A 23,819-nucleotide genomic window follows, 5' to 3' on the forward strand; every position below is an offset into this window, starting at 1 on the left:
CTGATGTGCAACCTCAAGCTGTACTGTTCCCCTTTAACTCTGAAACAGCGATCAGAAATAGTACACATTTTTAAAGAAGTCGTTTGTTAATAAATAGCACGATGATTTGACTAAATAAGACACCAGACAACAGCAAAAGGTGCATCCAGGCTTTCCTTCAGCGCTGTTATTCAATTGGATGCTTTCCAGATATCCCAGGGCCCCCACTCTAAGGCAAAACTGACAAAATTGTAGGTGTTTTAGGCAATGGCTCAGACAACTGATGAAGACTATGAGTAATTGTATCTTAGGGTCCAATTAAAACATGTGGTGTCAACACACTGGAAAGCTAGCATTTTGTGTTATTTTAAAGACCCTACATGACTAGAATAAGTTATTCCTTTTTCAGGAATTTCACTTAAAGCCATGAGTGAAACCAATTATTTCTGCAACTACCTACCAGTATTTTGAGATAAATTTTAGAAAACGATCATGAAAGTCAGTCACTTTTCATTTGCATATAATTGCTCTATAAAATATTATTAAATCTGAAAACTACTTTGAGTCAATAAATATGGGTCTATTTGCACACTGTTCTTGGTTAAATAATTGTGCTTTGTGCTTTAAAGCAGCCTCTAGTCACAAGACTTTGCATCCAAGAAAATTCTATAAATTAAATCTACAGAAATAAATTTTAAGTAAATTGATCCTACCTAAAATATCATTTAAACTACCTAAATACTTATAAAAAATAAAAAAGCTTTTTGACTTAAGATAAAGAAACTAAAATTTTACCTAGCTACTACTACCTATATTTGGACATTAATACTGTTAATAATAGTAATGATTTCTTGAGCAATTACTATTGAGAAAGAAAGCCTGAATTTCCAAAGGTAAGAATAAGAAGTTACGTTCAAACAAAAAATGGAAATCAGCAGAGAGAAGTTTGTCTGAACTTTGTAGCTTTCTTAACTCTAGCTCTGGCGCTAGAGGCTCTACGGAGAGACGTACCATCTAAGGGGTTAGTAAGGCCACTGCTACTCCAGTCAAACTGGACGGGTGGTAGAGACTCCTAGAGTTGAAAACCAAAAAACCAAAATTAATCAGTATAGATGGTAGCAACGTAAAGAATCCTTAAAAAAGAAAAAGCTATTATAGCAAGACAATTAAGCAATAAAATACCTAAAGATAAAATTGGGATAATTTACAATTTCAGAAGGTTACCTATAAATATTAACCCAAACTGAAATTGCAAAATTTCTAAGTACAGTTTGTTTACATTAAGAAAGTTGTATCTGAGAAATGGAATTATCTTTACATTTCAAACAAAATTTTATGGACTATTTCTGTCAAGATTTCAATCAATATTTTTAAATCATAATTTAAACTATTGCCTTGATTATAATAAAATACTAAAAATATCACTTTTTTTCACAAGTGTGATAACTTTAAATGACTAGTCACTTAAAATTTTTTAATAGGCAGTATAATGCAATAGAGAAGGTAGCCTACTAAAAGTGAGGAAATTTAGGTTATTTGAGACTGAGCAACTACAAAGTAACTAGTTGTAAGATTATGTATGGTTACTCTGGTCTTGTTATATATAAAACGAGAAGGTTCAAAGTCCAAAGTCTCTGGTTTTTTACAATTTTCCAAATTGTACATATAAGATGGAAGGTAGTATGAAACATTTAAAAAATGAGTATCATTTTAAGAGTATTCCTGATTAAAAAAAATTGTGGTTTTTGGTTTTGTTTCTTCTTTTATTTTGGGGTAGTGTTGACAACATTTATTGAAATAACCTGTGTTTTATTAGACTCTTGATATCAATACATCATCCTTTTTTTTGTTTGCTTTACTGCATATGTATGTATATGCTTTATTGTAAGGTAGGTACTAATAAAATTCTGTATTTAATTTTTTCTGTGTAAAGACATTGTTCCCTGTAGGAAAAGTCCATTATTTTTGAAAGTCTAAAACATGATATTATATCAACAATTGTCTTGATAACTGGGATACCAATGATAGGTATGTTACTATAAGCATCTAGTCGTGCCCAAATCAGATCAGGTCTGGAGGTTGGGGGATATAAACAAAGCAAAATGCTAACATTAGTGGGTACCAGGGGTTAGGGATAGTTATAGGTGTGGGACAAGGTGGCACTAGCAGGGAGGGGAATATTCAGAGAGTTCTATGTGGAGATAGAAGAGTTCTGTATCTTGACTGAAGTTGTGGTTATATGAATCTTTCCACAAGATAAAAATGACAGAACCATACACTCATAATGAACAAATGTCATATTACTGCTTTGATATTGTACTATAATAACATAAGATGTAATCATGAGGGAAACTAGTAAGGGTAGAAGGCATCTCTTCTGCATTTTCAGCTTCTTGTGAATCTAAAGTTATTTTAACAACAAATGCTGGTTAAAATCTAGTTTATATCCTACTTGAAAGACTGATAAACAACATTTAGAAATGATCTTTACCTGATCTCAAAGACAAATGAACAAAAAGCTCTAGTCATTCCAACAGATTTAACTTATATTATTCTACTTCTACATCAGTGATACTTTAGTAGTCATATTCAAATTTGACTGAATGGACAAAACCCAGTTTATGTAGTAACAAAATTTCTGGATAAATGGAGTAAAGCTCTTTTATTAACATGTTTTATCTAAGTGATGTCAAGTAGCTGGATACTTAGAAATATTTCAGTGATTTGCTAGAGTTTTAGCTTCTCATACATGTGTATGGTGTTTTAAAGACATAACCAAAAATATATAATGAGGTGCTAAAACACAAGTCAACATTTTGTGGAAATAAGACAGATGAAAAACAAGACACCTAAGTAATTACAGACTAACTAATGATACCGACAAGACAACTAAAGAAAAAACATTGGAATGAAGCATTTTAAAACAAGTAGAAGCAATGTGGTATGAATGACGCCCGTACAGACAAAAGCACTAAGAAAACGAGGTCATAAAAAGAGAAAAAACAAAAAATTAGGAGACTAGAGACAGGAGCCCTGGGCTCTTTGGTCTTGGTTGTACCACTGATGATTTGGGGTATGGCACTTAGCCTTTCCAAATATGTTTTCTTATTGTAAAAGGAAAGCACAATGATAATGATTTTTTTCCTTCTTCCAACTCTAAAATACTAATTCATAACTGAAATGGCCACATTGAGAGCCTGAAAGAGGATATTGCTACTGGTGACTAGTTGAATAACTGCTAGTAAGAGAGTTGAGTCGACCCAGCAGTCAATAAAGTGTGGTTATAAGTACTGATACTACTAAGAGGAAAATCAGTAATGACACCATGGATGGTATGACTATGAAATTCAGTGGATAAAAATTAAAAAAAAAAATTACTAGTTTTTTACCCATCAGCCGTCTTTTCAGGTATCTTAGAAAAAACCCCATTAGTAGTTGTTAATAAGTTAGTTACTAAATTCCTAAATAAGAAATGCAATGGTTACAAGATTAGTACAAACTAATTTCTAAAAAAGAATAAAAATACAGCGGGTACCAAAACTGAGCTAGAATAAACAGATCAAAAAGTAGGCAATCATAATGAGAATTATGAAACTATGCTAAGTTTGAGAGTCAATGTTTGGTGCTGCCAAAAACGAAAACTTTATAAAATGAAGGTTTGGTATATACTTTTTGGAAAAAAAAAAGATATTAAACAGGTCTTTTCTGACACGTTTTGCTAAGTCATTAGCACTAATAGGTCTAGTATTTTCATCTGAAAATTATGGCTAGCAGTAAGACATAACAGCATCACTGCATGACCAAAAGGTAAGGTAAAAATAATATATATGTTGCATCCAAAGAATAGTGGCCAAAAAAGAGTATCTTACATTTCAGATGTTTGTTAAATATTTTAAACTGAATCACAAGTATGCAGCCAAACTAGTGATGGAAATCGGACATCTCAGCACAAAATTCTGATATGCATACTTAAATCTGTTTGAGTGTGTGTAATTTTAGAATGAAGACTTACATAATCGCAAATCAATTTCAGAAATAAGTTTGAACAACTTCCATGGGGAAATAATATTTTCATTAGTTCCCAATAAAGCCTAAAAATTAAAGCCAATGAAACCAAACAAACTACAACTTAAAAAGTACAAATAAACTTTTTACCGTATTTTTCACTCCATAAGATGCACTTTCTTCCCTCCAAAAGTGGAGGGGAAAATTCCCGTGCATTTTATGGAGTGAAAAATACAGTATTTTATTAAATATTTTAACACACCATTTGGTTCAGAATTTTTTTTCTTATTTTCCTCCTTAAAACCCTAGGTGTGTCTTATGGTCAGGTGCATCTTATAGAGCGAAAAATATGGTAATTCCCAATTTATATGTGCATTTTCTAAAAAAAAAAAAAAGAAATGTGTGCACTAACAAAATAAAAGGCTATGTTTGAATAAAATGATCTTTTTTATATAAGTAGCAAGGGACCAAGTTTCATCTTCTAATAAAAAATTAGATATGCTTAAATGTTGCTAAAAATTTCTATACTTGCCTATAAATAAGGGAGACAGTTATCCTTGGATTATAAGTACATAGGGCTGTACATGCATGATTAGAGATGGCAACATACTGTGGAGCTGCAACTAACCTCCATTGTTTTATCATACATTCATTTCCATTCAAAGACTTTCATTAAATGAACACGTATTTGTTATTAGGTAATCTAGATGACTTTTAGTCATGTCATATTAAATTATATAATAAAGATATGTTTGAAGTGTGATGAGAGTAAAACACATAAGATCAATCAAATCAGCAAAGGGCAAAAATGATGGGTAACAGCTAACTCTGATAAAATAAACAATTCTTTATAGGTCTGTAATACATGAAAGTGGATAGACAAAGGAATTGGATAGACTGGGGAAGGAAGAAAGCAAAACTAGCAACAAGTGGCCTCAAATAAGAACAGCAACATTTTCAGTAAAAGAACCAGCCCAGTTGAATATAAGAATGTTGATTAAGGCAGAAGTGAAAATGAGCTGTAGAAGTAATTTTGGAATCTCCATAGTCCAGCCAAGCCTGGGAGAGCAGATGCTATCCAGAGGGTAATGAGAATAGGATAACTAAGGACAGATTCTACCTATTGAGACATTGTGCACAAGCTTCTTGCCTACTACTCAAACATCAAGGCCAAGCATTTTAAGCAGCAGGCCTCCTTGCCTGTGAATTCAGTGCCAGCCGTAAACTAGCTTCAAAGGGATGTTTAAGCTGTGCCCAAGTTTAATCCACAGTGGTACACAGCAGTAATATTAGACGTTTCTTGAAACACACTTGAAAACACAGGACCTTCCTTTATATCGTTATATTTTACAGTATGTTCTTAAAAACACAAATGCTGTAGGTGTAAGAACTCTCCTCCCTAGTCCCTGTAGAAAAAGGTCCTGTGGCTAAGTCAATTTGAGACATGAATTAAAATTAAATAAGTTTATCCACTACAGGATTCTTCAAAGTCCTTAATGTGTGTGTTGTGAATTTCCAAGAGTGGTTGTAGGGTATAATATGAAGTATTTCCCAAATTTACTTTACCCTGAAACCATTCTTTAGTGGCATATCTCTGGGGATTAGTATTTAATGGAGAATACATTTTGGAAAAGATTGTCCAACACTTTTTTGTTAGATATAACGAAGATATTTAAGGTTAAGAAATAACAAACACAGCAAGGACATGTTTTAGAAATGGTAATGTTCACTTAAAAATATCAGTCTTCTAAAAAACTATTGATCAGCACTGAATCAGTTTCTGATCTGATGTGGGAAGAATAAGCAAACCACAATGGCTATTTTCCTCAGATAAAAAGTGAGGAGACTTTGATATTTTACATATTAGACTAAAATAAAATTTGTGCTTACATGTGCTAAGGAGGTAAAGAATAAGAAATGTAAAAGAGCTTTCTTTTTTTTCCCTAAATCCATAGAATGTTTTGTTAAATGTCACATCATTTTCAACTAAATAACAGGTTTTTTTATTCAAACTTCCCAAACGACAGTTTTTGATGTAACAAACATACCCAAATTTTATTACTGTATAAAATTTGCAAGCTTCAGAAAGAACACACAACAGCAGACTTAAAGAGCTGGTATAAATGCAGTGTTTCCCATTTTCGAGAAAATCCAGCACTTACCAGATTTGCAGGTCAGTAATTATAATCAGACAATGTTCGGGGTGCAAGGGACTTTTAGAAATGCTTGTTTCAAAGTCTTCATTTTACAGGGAATGAGACTAAAGCTTAGAGAGGTTTAAATGACTTACTCATAACCAGCCAGTTCTCAATTTGTGCCTTTCTATTCTTGGAAATTATTTCTTTCATTGTATTCCAAGGGATATTATTTAATAAGTACTCAAAAGCACGTCCATTATGAAGTCAAATTTTAAAAACTAAAAGTTATATATTAAGGGAAACAACAATGTGTGTGGATATATGTGCATAAATATGCATGAACATATCTATACACATACAGATATTTTTACCTGGAATTGGTCAGGTGTACATGTGTTCATTTCTGGTGACATGGAGGTTGTCTGGCCAATGGAAGCAATTTTTTCTGCAGCAGATAGTGGTTTCAATGGTTCCTTGGTGGGCTCTAACATACCCTGAGAAAAAGGTGTATTAGCCATTAATTTGGGGGGTGAATATCAACCCATAATCTTTATATATAAGAAATTTAATCTTTTGGAAAGTAAAAAGGAAAAAAACAGGTCATTTGGAAAGTTCCTAAAGACAAAAGGAACTCTTCTTAAATTTTATTTAGAGAAAATCTTATAGCACTATAATGGGAAATGTTTCACAATAATACCTTGGGAACCCAAACTTTTTGAAAGTTAAGACCTTGTATTTTAAATTAGATTTGTTTTAAAGTGCATGGTTGTCACTGGCACACTAAAGCAGAGTCTTTTGTCTTTAAGAGGTGAAAATAACAATATAATACATCCTGGCCCTAAGTATCCAATGATTTTATGTTTCAGACATTGAAAACTGCAGGAGAGGGCACCTTTCATGCACACTAACCATGGTGGTGCCTGGAGAAGTGAGAGTTGATTTTAAAATACACTATGTCACTATGTAATGTGATGACGCCTACACGTTTAAATGTGAATTAACTGTTTGTTTTTTAGCTCAACTAAAAAACTGGGAGCCTTACTACTTAGTTCTTTGCACTGGCAAAGCAGAGACACCACCATTTCAGAGGTAAAAACACCTTTCCACTAGGAGTATTAAAATCTAATATAATATATAATTTTTTGAGTAAGAAAGGAAGACCTTCGGAATGGGTGTGTAAACAAAGAAGAAAAATAATCAGCATCTTGCATCAACATTCTACCAAATACTAACAGTAACAACAACAACAACAGTGGGTAATAATCCAGATTACTGACCTAAAAACAGTCAAGCTTTTACACATTTTAAAACAATAGTTGATAAATTCTTGAATATTTATCAACCAAACCAAATAAAAGTCTCCCTTTACTGAAAGCTGGGGGTAGGAGGTGAGAATCAAAGCAGCTAAGTCTATCTATAGATTCCTAAATACCAGTTTTCAGGAGAACCTCCTCTCCCCCCGCCCCAAAATATGGCATAAGCTACCTAAAGCAATTTACAGACTGAATTCATGAATGCGTGGTCTAATCCAATACCACATACATCATAAGGCTTTGTAGTGTGCCCTTATGCAAGGAGACAATGCATTTAGGAAACAATTACTAATCTTAGCCAACTTTTCTAATGTGAACTATCACTTAAAGCAATGGTTTTCAAAGTAGCCCCCAATAAGTAGTTTCTTTATTGCCTGGGAACTTGTCAGATGTGCAAATTCTCTAGCCCCACCTCCACTTATTCAGAGGTACTGAATAAGAAACTCTGAGGGTAGTACCCAGCATTCTGTGTTTTTAACAAACCTTCCAAGCAATTCCGATCATTTCAGATATATACTACTCCTTCAGATGAGATAAAAAGATACTGAAAATCTCATATATGTAAAGCACATGTATGCATTCACTAAATCAACTTTGGTATCGAAAGCTTATCAAAATGGTAAATTATTACTAATAAAGATTATAATTAAAGTACCAAAATAAAGTACAAATATTCATCTCTAACTCCTCACAAAATCTTAAGTCCTGGCTAATGTGATGAGCCTACGCACAAACATTAAGTAGGTTACTACTGAATGAAAGCTCCTACAAATCAAATTCATACTTCCTACTCAGAATGTGACAATAACTTGTAGAATGCTACTCTTTGAGAAAAAAAGAAATACTAATAACCAAAATGTTAAAGAAATGGTCTGGACTGTATTTGTCCCCAATAGAAAAAGAGTGCAGGGATAATCAAGGTGTTTTGAAAATACAAGATTACTATTTATTAAGGAGTAGAAACTGGTAAGAATGAGCACAGAAAGGTTTTTGTCCAATTTCACAAAACTACAAGAACAAAACAAAGCAAAACGGTCCAATTCAGTATCAATAATCAGAGCTTACTCATGAGAAAAGTTTCCAGATTAAAGAAAAGTCAAGTGCCACAGCAAATTCATTTTTACATGCATGCATATAAAGGGCTACAATTTAAATTCCACACTAAGGGTTCCTTAGTTTTTTCCTTTCTTTCTTAAACATAGTATTTCCCCTTATTTTCATGTTATTGGCAAAATAATTTAAAAATATTTTTAGTTTAATAAAAATGAATAACATTTTTATTCACCAATAACTCAAAGACACACCAAAAACCACAAACACATCCAACTTTAAAATATGACTGAATCTTGAAAAGGTACAGAATGAAAATTCCTCTGTCATCCTGGACTACCTGGCATATCTAAAAAAAACAAGCAAAATAAAAACACAAAAATTCAGTACATTTAAAATATACTAGTAATAGAAAAACTAAGGACGAATTATGGCTCCTGATTGTTTTCAGTTACTGTAACTTGGTATTTCCAAGCTTTTATATACATCCATAGTCTCAATATTTCATTATTTACATTGATCACAACTGGATTAAAACAGTCTCTAACCCTCAGATACTTCTGTTCCTTCTATTTAAAAGCAATTTGGGAGGGAGGGCAAGAAAAAAGAGAGAGACCACCAGAGGTGCATTTTACAAAGAGTTATGAGCACTAATAGAACTAAAATAAAAGTAATTTTTAATCTAAAACAAAAGTCTGTAACTAATGGAATATAGAAAAGTATCTTCAGATCAAGAGTTAGAGGGATTTATGAGATCATAAAGAATATTATATTCATTCCCTTAATGTTACCATACTAAGTGCCCTTAAAATATACTTTCTATGTCATACTATATAAAATACTTTTACAGAATAAATCCAGCAATGATAACGCCACACAGTGTCAATGCTGTACTTACCAATCCTGCTGCATACATGGGCACTATAACAGGTTGTTTCTTATTGCCCGTGAAGAGCTACACACATGTGTTAGAGAGAAAGAACACATATTTAGGAAATGATCTGTCATACAATAAAATATTTCCCAAAATACACTTGCAATGGTAAACTGAAGAAATTGTCAAATTGCCCATATGGGGTTGGTTGTATTTTTGCTCTCCCAGTCTAATTCCTTCATTTTATAGTTAAGGAAAACCACTACACAACTTTTTCTAAAAATAAGACATACTGAAGTAAAATTTACATAGATTTATGTTTAAAAGTTTGGCATATTCAAAATACATAAACATTTAAACCAACCACATTTAGTTTTCTGAGGAATTAGCTTATCACAGCTTGAATAGGAATGTAAGAATTTAAAAACATCACTAGGTTGCTTAAAGAATTTTCCAAGGTACTAACAACTCACAATGTTTCGGGTGTCTATTCCCAAAGAGCACAAAAGCTTCTTGTTGCTATGGGAGCCGCCCCACTGGTATCTCAAGCCATGCGCATCATGGATGTCCTGTAGCTCCGTCCACACATCCAGCAGTTCCCTGTAAAAGTCACGATGAAGCCACCAACAATGGTTTACCAACAACTTTCACTATAAATTCTACTTTTAATGTGACTGTGAAATATTATACATTCCAATTAATCTTGAGTCTATCATGAATAAACAACTATTATCTGACTGAAATCAACAACCAACAGTCATCAGAAAAGTAACTAAGTTAAACTCATTTGAAACAATAAGCCAGTAATCAAACAAAAATTCAGTCTGTATGTTATTTTTTATATTAAAGTAAAAATATTTAAAGGGAGGAAAGAAATCAACTCAGCATTCTACTTTCTTATTAGTTAATTTTAATCCTTGTGTTTTCTCCTTGAGTCTTGATCCCCAAAATTATAGTATATAATTAGCAGTTATATATATATATTATTTTAAATATAGCAGTTGCAACTATAGCATATATATAATTTTGTATTCTTTTCAGATTTTAAGCATTTCCTCATTTACATATATATCTTTTTCAATGGCTGTGTAATGTTCTATTAAGATGAATATACCATCATTTATTTAGCTATAATCTTACAGTTACTGTTCAGTTGTTACTGTTAGTAAGGCGAGAGCATCTTGTATTTTTTGGTGTGAGTTGTGTTATTTCCTTAGAATGAATCTTCTGGATCTAAAAGTATGAACTATCTGTACAACTAGCAATTAAATAATTCTCTCTCTCTCTCTCTCTCTCTAAATAGTATATGGCAAAACATAAAACTTTCTGTCCACTTCTCTTAGATATCACCCCAAAACAAAAATCGAGAAGCAAAAATAATCTCCATCTTCAATGAAATTAAGGGATACTTAAGACCCTGAGCCACAAATACTGAGGTCACAAAGAGGAACATAGGAAAGACCTGTGGTGGAAGAGATGCCTCCAGAGGCGAGAGTAATGAAATGCAAGAGTCCAGGAATGAGAACGATGTTGAAATTAAAATTAGAAAATGAATGCAGACCCTCTAACAGCTAATAATCATTAGGAGTCCTAGAAAGAAAAGAGAGACAATGGAGGGAAGGCACAGTCAGTACCAGAGAACTGCCCCAGACTGAAGAGCAGAAGCCTCCATGTTGAAAGGTCCCACCCAGTGTGCAGTCCAATGAATAAAAAAGACACATATTTCATTGTGAAATTTCAGAACACCACCAACAAAAGATCCTAAATTATAAATTTAATGTGAGAATAAAATAAAATTTTATCTCCTATGTACCTTTTTTCTCAGGAGGCTGTTAGAGGATGTAACCTAAGTGAAAAGAGGTCCTCTAAGACAACATGGAAGAGGCCTGGAACAGGAAGATGTAGGATCCCAGAAAAAAATGTAATGGCCAGCCTGACAGGTTTGATCACAAGTAAAATTGTATTAATAGGGTGTTGGCTGGTAGAGAAAGACTTAGAAATGGAAAAAGAGACCCAATTATCAAGTTGAGGGGGAAAAAGTTGTACTATAAAGGAAATAGTAGTTAAGCAAGGAACATAATTTACATGATTGTAATAATGACAATAACAAATAAACATTAACCAAAAACTAGAAGTATACTGGGATGATAAAGTAAGGAAAATAAAATCTAAATATAAGATCTAAATTCTTGTCTATCATACTACAAAGTCAAAAGATAATATGTTAAGATTGATTAGAACTGATTTAGAAATAAAAAAAAGCTCAAAATTGAAGCAGGGACGTTTATAAAACATCATGTCGTTTAATACAATATGATTTTGTTAAACTTTACCATAATAATGTTGTAAAACCTTAACGTTTTAAGACAACCTTATAAATTACAACAGTTGCAACTAACACATATGCATGTTCTCTTGACAACGGTCTACCACTTACCCACTTTCAGCTAAGGCCTCTTTTGTTTTTATTGGTAAGGTGCTTGTTTCCAACAAGTGCTTCAGGGAAACAATTTCCTCTTCAGTATCAGGAACAAATAAGGAAGGAAAACATGCTTCGAAAATTCGTTCCAGGCGGTTTAGCAAAGCTGTCTGTACCAAAACACCCCCCCAAAAAAGTTTATATTTATTTCTCTAGTTCTAAGAATGTCATAATCACACACACACAAACACCCTTCCCTTCCCCAGTCTATGACTATAAGACAGAGAGGGACACTGCCAGTCAGGTACAAGAAATGCGAAGTGACAGCAGTACAACTACTCATAGAACTGCTGTTTCAAATGATTAAATAATCATGGCATTGTTAGATTAGCTATTATCAACAAGACAGGTAATAACAAATGTTGGAGAGACTGTGGAGAAAAAGGAACCCTCATTCACTGTTGGTGGGAATGTAAAGTAGTACAACCATTATGGAAGAAAGTATGGTGGTTCCTCAAAAAATTAAGAATAGAATTAACATATGACCCAGCAGTCCCCCCAAACTCAAAGACACTGGTATGTAAAGACACATGCAGCCCCATGTTCATCACAGCATTGTTCACAGTGGCCAAGACATTGAAACAACCAAAAAGCCCTTTGATAGATGACTGGATAAAGAAGATGTGGTACATATATACTATGAAATACTACTCAGCCATAAGAAATGATGACATAGGATCATTTATGACAACATGGAGAGAACTTGATAACATTATATTGAGTGAAATAAGTAAATCAGAAAAAAACTAAGAACTGTATGATTCCATACACAGGTGAGACACCCACCATATTGAGACTCATGGACATAGACAAGAGTGCAGTGGTTACCAGGGGGAAGGAAAGGGAGAAGAGGGAAGAAGTGGGGGGATGGGAGGGGCATAAAGAAAACCAAATAGAAGGTGACAGAGGACAATTTGACTTTGGGTGATGAGTATACAACATAATCAAATGTCAAAATGATCTGGAGATGTTTTCTCTGAATCTATGTACTCTAATTGATGCCACTCTGTTAAAATTAATTGTCTAAATAAAAAAAAATCATGGCGGTACAGTGGTGAAAAATAAATGTAGTTACACATCAAGCACCATACCTGGGTACTTTAGAAACATTACATTATTTAATCCATTAGAAAAGTCTACAAAAAGGAAATTATTACCCAATTGTAAAGACAGAAAGCAATCTCAAAGTTTGAATAATTTGTCCAAAGCAAAAACATAAACAAATACCATACAGCATTCATGGTTTTCTTTACACCCCTCTGGGATGTTTCTTACTACCACTCACTCTAGATTTAGGAACATTAAGATTGGATACTTGTAAAAGTATGCTGTTATAGTTGAACAAACCTTCTTCTTGGACATAGACCTGAATTTTGAAAGCCTTTCAGAAATATCTCTGCTAATGGAACTAAAGTAGAAAAGAATGTCTCAATTTTTACTTAGAAATTCAACAGCTCATCTTCATTCTGATGATCTGTGTTATCTTTTAGAAATTCCATTTCTCTACTCTTCTATGGTATGTATATATGTATTTTTGAATAAAACACTGCCTTTCCTCCAAGCAAAACCTGCATATGCCCAAGTAATTTTCACCAAGAATGTTGGCATTTGAAATATTTTCATTAACTAAAACTTGTTGGATTTAGATTAATTTACATTTTTGGAGGTCCTATCATGTTTATTCTATATATGCAACCTACACTAACATTTATTTCCATTTTCTTAACTATTTCAGGTACATGTAAAATTGAATAGTAGCTCAATTTACTACTTAAACATCAAATAAGAATACATTGTTAATAAGTAGAAGCTTGTTGGAAGATTAAGTGTACTTCCAAAATGACACCCAGTGTACAAGACAATTCCACATCATGGTGGTACTTTCTGCCAAGGAACACAAACAAATTAACACTTGATTTCTGTTGTTTAGTATAGTCAGCAAACAGGAAAATGAAAACCAAAGGGAAAATTTTCACAAACATATTTTTCAAACTAAAATCTCTTTTGAAAACAGTGATCAGAGCAAAAGTTAACACTACACAATTAGTTTCAGGGTACTCATCTGCTATCTCTGCAAGTTACCCTAAAATCTTTATTATATTCATGTCTGTGATATGAGAAAAAGTTCTTAGAAGCAATTATGAAACCTCCAGTACAGAACAGACTCAAGATCCCAAGGCTTGTGAAACTTGAGTGTGTCATGGGGACTCATGCTTAAGGATTCAACAGAGGGAATGACAGACACTACTTTTAAAGGGATCAGATAACCGTCTAATTGGAAACATGAGGAGTGCTGGCGTCTCTTGGGCAGGGCAGGTAAACAAAAACTCACATAAGACCAAATTTTATTTCTCTGTAAATTAAAACAGAATCTTTCTAGTATCTTCTTTGTTATCCTTTTAATGGGATAGAAAAAAATATTTTTCAAAGGAAGAAATGACTACAAAACTATCTTCGTAGGCCATTTATAAACAAGTAAGGGCAGGTGTGGTCTAATGAACCTTTATGTACTAAAACAGGTGGCAGGACCGATTTATCACTTGGGCCACATTTTGCACATCTGAGATAGAAGAAAACAAATAAAGATTCTTGTAACCAGAGTCCACTAACTGAACAACACTGTCCAACACAAGGAAGAACTACTCAACAATTCAACAAGAAAGTAGCAATGGAATTAACAAAGATTATGATTAAAATTAAATTTCTTCTAACAACTTACTTTTAAAAGTGTATCAATTTCCTATTACCCACAAGACCAGTTTGATGGTAAAAAGGCACCCTCTAAAAGGAGTTTCTTATTACTGTACTATCTTGTTCATGGTAATAAATAGTCCCAAATTTGATTGGACTTTGTTATCAATGGCCAATGTAATGATAACAAAGGACTGTGAATTCAGTGGGCTCAGACTCAGTTTCTGGATTTATAAATTTGGAGATACCAGGGCCTATCTCACAGGGTAAATGACAAATTAGAGAATTAAAAACATGGCACCCAGTGTGTGTTCAAGAAGTGGTAGTTTTTATTACTACTATGTTATTGTATAGATAATACATATACAGTGTATACATATATCATACATACACAGTGGTCTGCCAGGGAATGAAATGTCAAAACTAGGTTCAATCTCATCAAACATGTTTCTCTATCACTACTTAGCATTCTATCTAAATCATTACAAAAAAACCCTGTCTCAATCTATCAATTCTACCATGTTATAACAGGAAATGAAATAATCCAAGTATTTTGCATCCTCCCCAAGATCCTCCCACCGATTTGGAAAAAAATTACCTAATTTAAAAAGACTATCTTAAGAACTGTTTATATAAATAGAACCTGTTACTGCTACCCTCTATGGATATGAAACTGTGGAAATTGGTGAACATTTTGGTTGACTTGTTGGCATTTATCACTTAAACTTTGATCACATTATGAAATACAAAGTGTATAAACCACATATTATGTGTGTTTAAGAGTGCTTTACTTCCCATGAAGCACAATAAAGTTAAAAGTTCAGCAATGTGAGACAGAAGTACAAGTTAATTCGTAAGCACAACCAGTACAAGACTATAACTAACATAATGCTACCTCAGAACAGTTTCTCTTGCGACCAAGCAAACAGGTTTCTTTTGAGAAACCAGTTTTCCAAAATAAATTAAAAAACAGACATTAAATTAAAAAAAAAATTATTTTGAACATCAAATTTGAGCATGAAATAAAAGGCATCCAAAGCTGAAAGGTTTGAGTTTTTTATTTTTAAAAAACACAAAACTTTAAGTGTTTTAAAATATATACATTTTTTCTTCAAAGCTATTATCCAAGGATAGTTTAAAATACCTGACAACCTAAAACCAAACCAGTAATGCAATTAATATCTCAGGAAAACCAGAATCAATAAAGTAAAATATTAAACTTAGATTTATTCTACTGTGCATGAGTATAAAGGAACTGTATTTATACTATCCTGATTATATGAATTCTTGTTTCTATATAGTATATCTAGCCATAACAGGAAGTCGACTCCTGGTTTTGATTAATTTAGGGCACGGCTCAATTTTTAAGCTCCTTGTAGCTGATTAACTCAGAAAAAGATGTGAATTAAACAGTAATATTTATTAACATGTTACAGTACATGTGGATTTATATTAGATGTAAAATTCCAAAAGATTATATTTAATTATTTGGAATTAGTGGTAACATCAGACTGATTTAGCTCTACTTTCCCTAGACAGAGAAGGCAGCACAATTAAAGTAGAGTATTAGTATAACTCAGTTCAGGAAAGTGAGGGCCTAAATTCAGCAAAAGATCAAAAGATGTTTTCTGAAACAGCCAGAAACTGCAAAAGCCTGTTATGGTGCATTATGGTTTTCATTTAATGCTTATATAGTGCTTACCATGTGCTGAGGCATTATTCTAAATCAGGGGTCCCCAAACTTTTTACACAGGGGGCCAGTTCACTGTCCCTCAGACCGTTGGAGGGCCAGACTATAAAAAAAAACTATGAACAAATCCCTTTGCACACTGCACATATCTTATTTTAAAGTAAAAAAACAAAACGGGAACAAATACAATATTTAAAATAAAGAACAAGTAAATTTAAATCAACAAACTGACCAGTATTTCAATGGGAACTATAGGCCTGCTTTTGGCTAATGAGATGGTCAATGTGCTCCTCTCACTGACCACCAATGAAAGAGGTGCCCCTTCCAGAAGTGCGGCGGGGGCCGGATAAACGGCCTCAGGGGGCCGCATGCGGCCCGCGGGGCCGTAGTTTGGGGACCCCTGTTCTAAATGCTTTACAAATATTAGCTCATTTAAGTATCAAAAGAACCATATGAGGGAGGTAACAATAATACTATTTTCCCCACTTTCTGGATGAGAAAAATGGAGCACTAAGAGGTTAACTTGTCTATGGTTACATGAATATTACATGAGGAGACTGAATCCTAACCTAGAAAAGTACAGCTTCAGTCTGCGCTCTTAACCACTATATTATGTTGTCACCAAAGCAGTTCTACATTCAAGTTCTAAAAATTATAGGAGCTTTGAGGGCAAGGACTGTGCCCTCAAAGGATAAAATCTCTGGTACCTCCTACACATATTTGGTACAGGAATATTAAAACTACATCAATGTAAAATAGATTTTTTTAAAAAGCACTTCACTTTTATTTAAGACCACAGGGGACATATTTGTTCTACTTACAAAAATATATCTTATTATAAGCCACCTAAATTATTTTTTGTACATAGGTTGTATATTATTTATATAATTATAATGTATAAATAACTGAATGAATGCCTTTATGTAAGGTACTATGCTTGATGCTCTACATGTATCACCTGATAAATCTTTTAAAAGAAACCCTGAAATATAAGTACTGTATTATTGTTTCCATGTTACAGATAAAGAAACTAAAGTTAAGGCAGATTAAGATAACTAACCAGTCTCAAGCTGGTATGGTACAAACAGCAATGATTTGATCCAAATCCAGACTCTAAAGCCTACTTTCTTTTCACTAAACCATGCTTTAACTCCCTTTTTTTGGTCTTTCCAATATTTCTAGACATTAGATAAGGTATTCAACTATTACCTGCTGAAGTGGTGAATACACTTAAAAGCAAATTATTTCATTTAACATGACAATTCATAGTTTTCAACAAAGCAAACAAAATTTTTACTTAAGAATTAGTGCTGCGCTCTATATTTATGTGAGGGTAACAAATAAAAGCACACAGCAACTAAATTTTAGCTGAGGTTACAACAGTAACTACATAAAATAATATTTACATCAATTACTTAAATTTTAAATGCCTTCAATTTCAAAGTCAAAGAGGAAAAATAGTCATCAGTTCTCCCTTAATGCAGAATCAGGAAACTGGTGACTGCGGTTCATATAATTGTCATGTCCTTCAATTTATTACAAGTCCCAAATTCTAAGCCTAGAAAACAGCAGCACATCTAGCCATTAAACATTTTAAGAATTGGGGGCTCTAATAAATGTCGGGCTGAAAGTCAAATGCTCAAGGCAGGTACCAGCCTCCCTTTTGATTTTCTCTATTCACATCCAGTGCCAGGGAGTCAAACAAGGTGGCCAGCTACTTGCACAGAAAAGCACTTATGCTCAGAAGAGTTCATACCTGTCAAAACTGTTCTGAGAATGGAAACTAGCCAAAAGTAGCAACTTTGCTCTCAAGAGAGTTTGATGGGTGAGTGTATAGAGCCAGAAGTAGGGGCACTCCTACATAAATTCTCATTTGCCTCTCTTACTTTCTTCAACTCACCAAAAAATCCAGTTGGCAACACTATTTCTTGCATCTCTGAAGACCATTTTTCAAGAAGTTCATTTCTGAGATTACTCAGTAACATTTAACATTTATTAAGTACTCATTATGTGCAAGACACTGTGCTAAGCACCTTTAGATGTACAATTTTATTTTATCATAATAGTTTTGAAATAAGTACTTTTATTATTCTTTAAATCTGAGGTTTTGGATGTGGATAACACAGGTTAGTGCTGAAACATGAATCTGAATCTAGCAGTGGGACCCCAGAGCCTGGCTTTTAAGCACTATATACTATGCCCAGGACCAACTAGCTTACACAGAAGGCACAGGGTCTAGGGCCTACAATAATTTTACAGGCTCATGAAAATGTTTTAATATTTAATATTAACATACTTATCTTTATAATGTTATAAAATAAAAATTTAAATATCTTTTATGGAAAAGGAGCTCACAAAAGTCCTATGTGGCCTTGGAGAGCCAGTGTTCTATTAGAATCCTTTATTATCTTGAATGTCTTTGTATTTTTATTTTTTTCAAAACAGATTTCTAGGAAAGCAAAAAACGATCAGTTACCCGATTGTTTAATTCATCAATGAGGCAAAGGATCATGCATGAATTACTTTATATTCACTCCCAGTTCCATCATATCTTCTGTCTGAGATTGGAGGAGGAAAACCCTATGGTTTATAAGGAGCCGTTTTCATTTTACCCACTTGTGCAAATTATCTAATGCACAGCTTCCCAACTAGTATGCTTCAGCCAAAAACAGGCACAAGTTTTCAAAAAATCTTGAAAGTTATATAAAGACAATTGGTGCTCCCACATGGTTAATTTTAGGTGTCAACTTGACTGGCCAATGAGGTGCCTAGAAAATCAATCCAACATTATTCTGGGTATGTCTGTGAAAGTGTTTCTAGATAAAATTAACACCTAAATTGGTAGACTGAGTAAAACAGATGGTCCTTCCTAATATGAGTGGGCCTTATCCAGTCACTGAAGACAGCCTACAGACTGTAGAGCTTGGGACTTTTCTCAGCCTTCAAAATCACACAAGCCAATTCCTTATAATCTACCCACCTGCCCACCCCCATCCACCCATCCTCCTGATTCTGTTTCTCTGGAGAATGCTAACTAATACACCTCTATTTTAAAAACTACACTGGAATATGAGCAGATTAAGTGTACTGAGTCTCGTTCAGTTTTTCAACGTGGTATGTAAGATGAGCACACCTATGGTCTTAGACTCTGGTTCTTACGGAGATATCCACTCAAATGCATATCTCTTTTAAAGTATCTTATATTTAAGGTAATTCCTAACATTACTTAAACATATTTCTAGTTAGTTTTCCTTCCTTTCTTAGGAACAGAAGTTGATTATTGTTAATAGTTTTAATATTGATAGCATTAGGTCTTGCTCTTAAGTGGAAGCTTACAAGAAACATAAAATATACTCACTAGGTAATTTAATCTTCCATTTAAAAGGATACCTTATGCCTCAACACTATTAAATATTCAGTAAGATATCAAGTACAACCTACAATTGTATCCTTATCAAGTCCCATTTCAAGCTATATAAGAGCAATTAGTGGTAATATTCACCATGCTCTAAAAAGATGCTTTGCACCTTTTATATAATTTCTGGATAAATCTAAATAAAGCATTTCTATCTATTTTGGAATCCAAGCCCAGAATTTCATATTTTCTGAGGGAAAAATAATAAAGAATTTCTATCCAAATATTTCATATAAGCAAAGAAGAGTATATAAGGCTAAAATCTTAATTTCTTGAGATGTAACTGACATATAACATCGTAGTAATTTCAGGTGTACAACATAATGATTTGATATATATGTAATCTGCAAAATGATGACCATAGTAATAGTTAACATACAGTTACAAATGTTTCTTGTGATAAAAATTTTTAAGATCTACTCTTTTAGCAACTTTCAAATATAAAACCGAGTATTCTGAACTATAGTCACCATGCTGTATAATACATCCCCAGGACTTATTTATTTTATAACTAGAAATTTGTATCTTTTGATCACTTAAATTGTTTTGTTGCCTACTTATGTTTTCAGTCATAAATAAGTTCAAGTGTTCCCCAAATAAAGGAAAACTTGCACAAATCTAGGGCAGATGATTAAACAAAGGGTGAATGTATAGGATTAGTTAAAATTAGTTTGAGAATGCTGGCTTTCTGATGAACAAACCAATAACTTAATCTCTAAATAACATAAGCCAAAGTAGAAAGTGACTCTTTTTTATTCCTTTTTGGGTTACTCTTCATATTTAAAGTTCTTAAAACAAATCTTCATCTAAAATATTTTCCCAGTAGTATTATCAATCAGATGGCTGATAAGAAAGAATGACATTTCCACAGTCAATTAATATAGAAAATTTTACTCACTAATTAACTAAGTTCTCAAATTACATCAGGGCAATACTTTGCAAATTTACAAACGCTCAAAGTTGAATGCAGTGTGTATGACATTATCTAAGAAAAAGGCATCATGGCTATCAGTCAAGGTTCCTTTATGAAACATTAACAGGCAATAAAACAAACAAAAATAAAAATAGAAAACTCTTAAAACAATATACATAATAGTCTTTTAAAAAAAGGGGCAGCTTTGAAAGTAAAAAGGATTTTGGGTGTTTTGTTGCCATTTTGTTTTCATTTAAATCTTAGCCCAAAAGTGAGGAACAGTTTTGAGCCTTTTCTAATTTGTACAAGAGATACCACATTACTTGCTTTTCTTCACAATTTATATATTCCTTCAACATAGGAATATTAACAAAAGAATGAAATATACTGAACTCTGGGTTCTCAAAAAAAATCACTGCAGAGAAAGACTATTTCTCAATAAACGGTCATGTATAGCTTTTACAACAAGGCTTAAATCCCTTTGAGGCTTGCTAACCCACACCTGAGAATTAGTTTGACCAAGAACATTTTATAACTTTGAAAGATTTCTTCTTGGTTGATTTCTTCCCCTAAGTAACAAAGTATTGCAATAAACCTGAAATAACTAATGGTCTCTTGCCCCAAGGAAGATTTAGTTTATTAAAACATTAAGACATCCTTCAGGTAGGCTGAAAAAAGGAATGTACTACAAAATAGGGGCTTGGCCAATGTCACATACCAAATACAGTGAAAAGTTGAAGAAATCTGAAATGACAACTATACTATTTGCCTGATTTCACAAAACAAAAAATTATTCCCCATGTTTGTTTACTTGAATTAACTGAATGCTGAATTCTAAGATTTTCACAACATTCTGTGAAAGCAGAATTTGCAAAAAGCATTTGACAGCACTCTGTTCAGAGTTGCTGCATCCAGGTAACACTGAACGGGAATGAATCATTTAAAAATTTATCATTAAAAAAAAAACCCCAATGTTTACCAGCATTAATTCTGTGAGGATTTCTGTGCTGTTCCCAACATTGTAGCAACTATGAGAAATATTTTAAGAAAAGTATTAATAAATCTAACCCTCTCCTAGAGGAATAATGAACTTTTCCAGCAGATTCTCACAAAGGAGGAACCTGCAGGCCACAAGCCTCCTTCACAACGGCAGGATTAGAATGAAAGTCACTTCCAAATACTCACTAGGTCAATTCATTCAGGACTTACCCATTCTCTACCTCAACTTTCTTCAAAGTTCTCTTCTAGCCCTTTCCAGCAGTATCTCCATTCCAATACCTCCCTCCAAGTTCTGCTCATTTTGCATAACCCATTCAGTAAAAATAAAAACCTAAGGACTGGGTCAAACAAATCGCAGAAGTCTTAATGCATCTTGCCAAATCTATAGTTTGTTTTACTTCTACAAAATAGAATCATATACAAAATTCTGATTTTTCAATAGATTTTTTCACTCATTTTAAAATGTACTGTTGTTTTATCTTCACAAAAGTCTTTTGAAGTAGACATTGCAGATAACTGAGTTCAGAGGTAACTTTTCCTAAATCGTGAAGTTTATAAAGGCTGAATCAAGATTCAAACTCAGATCTGTAAGATTCCATAGGTGGCCCTGGCTGGTTGGCTCAGTGGGAGAGCATCAGCTCGGCATGTAGATGTCCCAGGATCGATTCCCAGTCAGGGCACACAGAAGACGTGATGATCTGCTTCTCCACGCCCCCCCCCCCTTCCACTTCCCTCTCTCTCTCTCTCTCTCTTCCTGTCCTGCAGCCATGACTCGAATGGTTCCAGTGCATTGGCTTCAGGCGCTGAGGATGGCTTTGTGGAGCCTCAGCCTCAGGTGATAAAAATAAAAAACTGGGTGGCCAGCATGGCGACCAGATGGGCAGAGCATTGGCCCAAGATGGGGGTTGCAGGGTGGATCCTAGTCGGGGTGCATGTGGGAGTCTGTCTCTTTATCTCCCCTCCTCTCACTTGGATAAACAGAAAAAAAAAATTCCATAAGGCCCATATACTTTATTACCTCCTATATTTACTTATCAAATTATACATAAATAACTGATAAACTTGAATGATGCAAAAATATTCTTTTAAAGTAGTCATACTTTTAAAAATTCATTATCTGATGTTAAAAATTTTAAGGTTATAAATTACAGCTCATCTAGTACCAAAGTCACTCTATACCAGGGGTCGTGAACCTTTTTGGCTGAGAGAGCCATGAATGCCACATATTTTAAAATGTAATTCCATGACAGCCATATAACAACCCGTGTACGTAACGCATTATCCAATAAAAATTTGCCTGTCCAGGCGGTGGCTCAGTGGATAGAGCATCGAACTGGGATGCCGAGGACCCAGGTTTGAGACCCCGAGGTGCCCCGAGGTGGGCTCATCTGGTTTGAGCAAAAGCTCACCAACTTGGACCCAAGGTTGCTGGCTCGAGCAAGGGGTTACTTGGTCTGCTGAAGGCCCACGGTCAAGGCACATACGAGAAAGCAATCAATGAACAACTATGTGTCGCAATGCGCAACGAAAAACTAATGATTGATGCTTCTCATCTCTCCATTCCTGTCTGTCTGTCCCTGTCTATCCCTCTCTCTGACTCTCTCTCTGTCTCTGTTTAAAAAAAAAAAAATTGGTGTTGTCCCGGAGGACAGCTGTGATTGGCTCCAGCCACCCACAACCATGAATATGAGTGGTAGGTAATGAATGGATTGTAATACATGAGAATGTTTTATATTTTTAACATTTTTTTATTAAAGATTTGTCTGCGAGCCAGATGCAGCCATCAAAAGAGCCACATCTGGCTCGTGAGCCATAGGTTCCCGATCCCTGCTCTATACCCTAGGTAAGATGAAACTAAACAGGAAAAGGATTAGGTCAAAACCAACAGTCTGCCTTGCATTATATAATTAATTCACTCCTTATTTACAGTTGTAAACTTCTGCCTCAATAATAAATTCCTCATTAGAAATAATATATATTAGCCAAACCATGTAATAACTGAATAAGCACATTAAGCTATTCAGACACTCAAAGTCAAATGAAAAGTGATTAGCTGTGTACACCAATTGGTAATACCATAATTTTGACAATCTTAAGTATTAAATGTGTTAAAGCAATGATGTATAATCATTTCAATTAACATTCAGACTTTAGAAATATTTCTAATTAAAAATGGTTTGTTTAGCAAAAGATAACTGGAGAAGTAGAGCATATAAATTCTGATTTTATTCTCCATATCTTTAAAATAAGCCTGTGGACCAAGTATTATATGT

General features: G+C 33.8%; 1 protein-coding gene across 3 annotated transcripts in view; it reads right to left on the reverse strand.

The window, feature by feature from the left end:
* The window catches only part of AFTPH (aftiphilin), a 69,003-nt gene that overhangs the window by 13,083 nt on the left and 32,101 nt on the right, over positions 1-23,819 (reverse strand). For all 3 annotated transcript variants that reach the window (XM_066378144.1, XM_066378143.1, XM_066378145.1), the window contains 5 exons: positions 11,797-11,948; positions 9,833-9,959; positions 9,384-9,440; positions 6,494-6,616; positions 991-1,051 (listed from right to left, as the gene is read on the reverse strand). In XM_066378144.1, coding sequence (XP_066234241.1) covers positions 991-1,051; positions 6,494-6,616; positions 9,384-9,440; positions 9,833-9,959; positions 11,797-11,948 — 520 coding nt within the window. The remainder of the gene's footprint in view (positions 1-990; positions 1,052-6,493; positions 6,617-9,383; positions 9,441-9,832; positions 9,960-11,796; positions 11,949-23,819) is intronic.

This window comes from Saccopteryx leptura, chromosome 3, assembly GCF_036850995.1.
Source record: "Saccopteryx leptura isolate mSacLep1 chromosome 3, mSacLep1_pri_phased_curated, whole genome shotgun sequence".
Lineage (NCBI taxonomy): Eukaryota > Metazoa > Chordata > Mammalia > Chiroptera > Emballonuridae > Saccopteryx > Saccopteryx leptura.